Consider the following 6,000-nt stretch of genomic DNA (forward strand, 5'->3'; position numbering starts at 1 on the left):
ATGTAAGGGAAAGATAAATACAAAGATAAGTATAAAATTTATTGGTTAAACTGGTTTGGGATTGGGATAACTGTTACCATCACACATTGACATATGTTGAAATTCGAAAATGTGACAAGTATTAATTAAACGCGGAATTGTGTATGGGACAACTTAGGAAATGCGAAAAGCACCACTAGAAAAGCACTAAGCACCATAATCTAAACTGTTGGATTGACAACTGAGTCGATGTATTCTTGGCGTTTGTTAGGAAAAGACCACTATCGGTGACACTTTGTACACGTATTTCATTTGATATTTATACATAATATATATGTAGGGGAATTTGATCTTGACATGAGCTAAAGCGAGAAAAAACAAGTATAAATAACGTGTATGTACACAAATACGTACATATATAATTAGTAAAATGATAGGCCTACGTATTTTCCTCCTATGAACTTTTATGTAAGGCGAGGTCAATTGATAGTGATATCTTCCACAAATATACAGAAAATAAAGGAAGAAATGTAGTGTTAATAATGACATGTCACATTTGATACTTTTTTTTTTTTTTTAGAGATCTTTTCATTTTCATAAATGTATTACACCAAATAAGCTTATGAGTTACATTGTCTTTTGTTTATGGTCATAGTTTTCAGACTGTGGGTTCATTTAATCCACACATAGAGCAGTAATGGATGGGTGAAACAGTGATAGGGTGCATCATTGATGTGAGATTTCACTATAATACATGAAATGACTTGGACATGGACTCAGTCGATCTTCCAGCAAACAAAGGGCCCCCACACTGCTACACACATTTCACTCAGTGTTCAAGTACGATATATATATACTTAGAAAGGGATAAGTGTGGATCAGCAGCAGCAGGATGCCTTCAGAAGTCTAACCTGTAAATCATTTTGTTCCCGTTAATCATTTTGCGTCTGACTTTAGGTTTTTAATCTACACTTGGTAACTTAACAAAGCAATTGGCTTTAATTTGTTTTAAAAAAAGACTAACCCATCAATGGGCAAGGGACATTGGACAATAGACAAGGCGGTGCTGCAATGTGCAAAGACCTTGACGTACTGTTTGAATTATTTGAAGCTAATGATTGTTGGAATTCTCTTGAGGTATTTCAAAGTATTTGTGAGTGTGCAAATTAAAGTGGTTCTTCATTTTGTGCTTTGGTGATAGTTCCATATTGGTAAGCCACCATTGACCTTGCAAGTATATCTAGACTTTCTATAGCATAAGGGTACACAAATGCTTTTGTGTTAGGAGGGAGAACGCACACAAGGCCACACATGCATGCGCCCGCACTGAGTCGCGTTCGGGTTTGGGCTCGGGCTTCTTGTGTGTGACAGGTTAGTGGGTATGTAGTCTCTACAAAACCAGGACTCACGTCCAGATCTATGTACTATATTATCAAACCCTAGAGCCGCCAAAGAAAGTTGTACTGTCGTTCTTGAGTAGCTTGTTTAAGTGCATATTAGTCTACTGTATGCCATTGTATCTTGTGAGGAAGACGCTAGCCTGTTTAAGTGTATATCAGTCTACTGTATACCATTGTATCTTGTGAGGAAGACGCTAGCCTGTTTAAGTGTATATTAGTATACTGTAGACCATTGTATCTTGTGAGGAAGACGCTTGTTGTAGCCTTTCTGCACCGTCCGAAGGGGGTGAAATATTTCCTTAAGGACAATGTCTAACACGCCTTGGTAGCTGTTGTTCGTTCTGTCCTCGTCTTCTTCCTGTTTCCAAACACCGGTTATAACAATCTTAAGGAAAGACTTTCGAGATGTCTACACCACCAAACATACCGAACAAGGAAACTGACAAGACGGATTATGGAGTCATTGAAGTCACTTCTAATATGTTTGATGTTGCGCCTATACTGTCTGCTCGCAAGTTACATGATGTGTCCAAGATTGAATCCTTTAACGGCTCTCATTTCAAGCGTTAGAAGGAGAGGGTGTTCTCAGCCCTGGATGTCCTGGAGGGTTATTTTGATTTCGAAAGAAATCATGCTACTTGGATAAAAGGTAACAAGGTATATATGTTGCCATGCAATTATGAGTACCCTGTCTAATGAGATTTTTGATATTTACTGTTCATCTAAAAACGCATATGAAATATGGATAGTTTGAACAAGCAATATATAATTGAAGATGTTGGTACTCAAAAATATGATGTAGGGAATTTTCTTAAGTTCCAGATGAGATCGAGAGGATAGAGTTGTAACATCTCAAATCCATGACTTTCATGTGCTAGTTAGTGATATGAAAACTGAGGGTATTAATTTACCAGAACATTTTATTGCTGGATGTTTAATTGAGAAACTCCCTGAGTCTTGGAAGCACTATAAAAATAGTATGAAGCATAAACGCAAACATGTGACTCTTGAGGATGTGATTATTTACATTCACATAGAGAAGAAGAATAAAACTCAGGATGACGTATTGACTAAAGAATTAAATTCCAAAGCTAATATAGTTAAATGTAATCCCAACAAGTCAAACAAATACTTTAAGAAGCAAATTAAAACTTCAAAAGAAATACGAATTTCAAAGTCAAAGAACCTTCTTTTAAAAAGAGTGGTATTGGTAATGGAAATTGTTATGTTTGTGGTAAACCAGAATACATAGCTTTTCAGTGTAGGCACAAGAAGAACACATATGATCCTCCCAATGCTAATTTAATTGAGGAAGATGATATAATCACTATTGTAGTGTCCCAAGTTTTCATGTTTTTTTTTTTGCAAGCAAATGTGAATATATTATAAAGATAAATAAAATGTTACATATTAGAGTTTCTTACTACATAAGGGACAAAAGGGCATCTTGCTACACTCTAAGCAAATCTAAAGTATAACTGGTCCTTGTTTTCCAAACTTGTGACAAAAGGTGGCCTATCCACGCTCCATACAAAATCATCCTGGTCTAAAGTGGGTCCATGCTTTGCCGCAGCATCCACGTTGAAGTTGGCTTCCCTCCAGGCATGCGATATCCTATAGTAGGTGAGCGCAGCAGTAGCCCTCGCCCATCTCGATTTCAGAACCCAGGGAATGTGGCCATTAGAGAAGGCAAGTGTAACTGAATGTGAATCTGTTTCTAGCCAAACAAGTGTCCAGTTTCTTGCAACTGCACCTTCCACTGCCAGAATTAGTGCTTGACATTATGCTTCATAGTTGATAACTATTCCCAGTCTTTGTGCAAGTACTCCAAGCAAGTGGCAATGATGGTCTCTGAAGATTAACCCCACACCCCCTCGACCAGGATTACCAATAGAGCTACCATCACAATTGATCTTAACCACTCCTTCCTCTGGTGGGTGCCATTTGACTTGTTGAATTGCTTTTATTGGCTTGGGCTTGCATTCGATCCCCAGAGAGTGTAGAATTGCCAATTCCTTGACTGAGTTGAACATATAGCTCTTGGACAGTCTGCCCGTTGTATGCATTCCTTGCCATACCAACTTTCTTATGTAGCGATGGTTGAAGTTTGAGTCATTATACCTCTGTGCATTTCTCATCTTCCATATTGCTACCAACAGATTTCAAGATCGCTGCCGTCCCACAATTCCTTAATCAGTGGACTTGCATGATTTGCCGCTTTCAGAATTTCTTTCATGTCGCCGTTTTCGGGAACTGATAATGCATTCATCTGGAATAAGCTTTTAATCCAATCCCAGAGAGCTTGAAAGTTTGGGCAGTACCATAATAAATGGTCAAAGCTTTCTTTATCTTCCTTGCATCCGTTACATCGAGAAGCCAACTGGATACATTTGCTTGTAACTTTGTCATCTGTTGGTATGATATGTTGCAGAATCTTCCAAGCCATTCCAGCAATTTTGGGATGAATGTAGCTGTTCCAGATGCTGTGGTGCCACCAGACAATATTCCCCTTTTTCCTAATAGTGTCATAAGCCGAGAAGACCGTGAACTTGCCTTCCTTGTCAGGCTTCCAGATTCGGCAATCGTCTAGCTCATTGCAAGGTGGGGGTAAAGAGAGAAGTGGCATGCCCAGTGTCTCAAAGAGCTGCTGAGTTACGTTAGGGAAATTTCATTGGTTGTTCCTTATCAAGTCGCTAACTCTGGTTTTGGGGATGCGCCAGTCGATGTGAGGGAGCAAGTCAGCCACTAAACTAGGTCCAACCCAAGCATCTCGCCACATATCCACTGCAGTACCATTGCCAATGACCCAAGAAATATGGTTTCTCATGGATTCCAAAACCCACTTAATCCCGGCCCAAATAGAGGAACACTTGTAATAGGCAAGCCATTTGCCATTTTTCATTTTATACTTCTATTCCATGTACTTGGACTAAGAGTTGTCCATGGTAAGCAGTTGCCATACTAGTTTCATGAGGAGCGCCAAATTTAACTCCTTGAGGGACCTAATGCCAAGCCCTCCTTCAGTCTTTGGTTTGCAAACTTTTGCCTATTTGAGAGTAATGGACTTCCTCACTGTGGGATTGCCTGACCATATGAAATTTCTGATGGCTTCTTCTCCCTCTTTGATGCTTTTCTGAGGCCACTTATAGATGCCCATGTTATACACGGGAATGCTATTCATAATAGATTGTGCCAAGATAACTCGACCCTGAAAGGAAAGTAGCCGTCCTGCCCATCCACTTGCTCTCATTTTAATCATGTCCACCAAATTCTGAATGTTGGCATGATGGACTTTGCCCTTGAAGAGGGGAACTCCCAAATAATTTTCTTGTAGGTGGCCTTCCTTCATGTCAAACAAAGCTTCCACTTTTCTTCTCTTTGTTGTAGTCATGCTACCGAGGAACAACTTGCTTTTTCCTTTGTTTATTAGCTGGCCAGCCGCCTTTTGGTATGCCTCCAATGCGTTCCTCAAGTGCACTAGTCCTTTTAGACTTCCATTTGCAAATAATATGATATCATCCGCAAAAAGGAGGTGAGTGGGTGACGAACATTTTCCCGCAAAAGCCATAGGGGTAATTCTGCCTGAGAGTTGGAGCCTTATAATGGCTCTACTAAGCGTGTCCTCGGCAAGGGCAAAGAGAATAGGGGACAGTGGATCCCCTTGCCGGAGTCCTCTCCCTACTCCAAAAAAGCCATAGGGTCCTCCGTTTATCATAATAGAGATTTTGGCACTGCTGAGAACCTTCATAATCGTGTCGCAGAATGCTGAGCTGAAGCCAAATCTTTTAAGGACCAAATACAAGAATTCCCAGCTAAGTGAATCAAATGCCTGGGAAATGTCTAGTTTGATAACTGCATTGCCGCATCTTCTTTTGGTATGCATGTCATTGATGAGTTCGGATGCCATGGCAATGGTAGTGCTACCTGTTCTTCCCTTCAAGAAACCATGCTGCTCATAACAGATAATGCCCGTGGCTATAGAGGATAGGTGGTTAGCTAGAATTTTAGTAACAATCTTGAAAAGAAAGTTACTCAAGCAAAGGGGCCTAAACTGGCTAATTTCCATAGCATTTTTGCATTTTGGAATTAATACTAAGAAATTAGAGTTCATGCCTTGAGGAATGTTCTGATTATGGAAGAAAGAATAGATAGCTCGACGCACATCAACTCTAACAATGCTCCAATATTTTTGGAAGAACATGCCCTGGAAACCGTCCGGCCTCGGAGAACTGTTGGGGTCCATGTTCGTAATTGTGGTAGTGATCTCCATCCAATCAGGAATTGCCATGAGAAAAGCATTTTGAGACTTTGCGACCATAAGTGGGATATGGTCCATAAGCTCCTGATTATGCTCTATTGGCCGTGCTTTAAAATTTTCTTCATAAGAGTGGACTAAGTATTCCTTGATGGACTTTTGTTCTTGCAGCATGTTTCCCTCAGCTGTTCTTAGTTCCTCAATGAATTCTTTAGCCTGGTGAATTTTTGCTTTAGCTTGGAAGTATGCGGAATTTCTGTCTCCCTCAATCTCCTCCTTAATGCATGCTCTTTGTTTCCACATGGATGCTTCTGTTTGCATTAATTGATCAATGAGTTTCTCCATTTCCAATTCATGGAGTTGCAT

General features: G+C 39.9%; 2 protein-coding genes across 2 annotated transcripts; both read right to left on the reverse strand.

Annotated features, from left to right (window-relative positions):
• Positions 1-2,836: 2,836 nt before the first annotated feature.
• Positions 2,837-3,517, reverse strand: LOC147504883 (uncharacterized). Its single transcript, XM_086605394.1, has 2 exons — positions 3,268-3,517; positions 2,837-3,138 (listed from the first exon to the last, which is right to left on the reverse strand). The coding sequence occupies exons 1-2, from the start codon at positions 3,515-3,517 to the stop codon at positions 2,837-2,839; spliced, it is 552 nt and encodes a 183-aa protein (XP_086461520.1).
• An 11-nt stretch (positions 3,518-3,528) lies between these two features.
• LOC147504884 (uncharacterized) lies at positions 3,529-4,005 on the reverse strand. Its single transcript, XM_086605395.1, has one exon. It carries the CDS (start codon positions 4,003-4,005, stop codon positions 3,529-3,531), a length of 477 nt encoding a protein of 158 aa, XP_086461521.1.
• Between the last annotated feature and the right edge of the window lie 1,995 nt (positions 4,006-6,000).

The sequence above is a fragment of the Coptis chinensis genome, chromosome 4, assembly GCF_015680905.1.
Source record: "Coptis chinensis isolate HL-2020 chromosome 4, ASM1568090v1, whole genome shotgun sequence".
NCBI classification, from domain to species: domain Eukaryota; kingdom Viridiplantae; phylum Streptophyta; class Magnoliopsida; order Ranunculales; family Ranunculaceae; genus Coptis; species Coptis chinensis.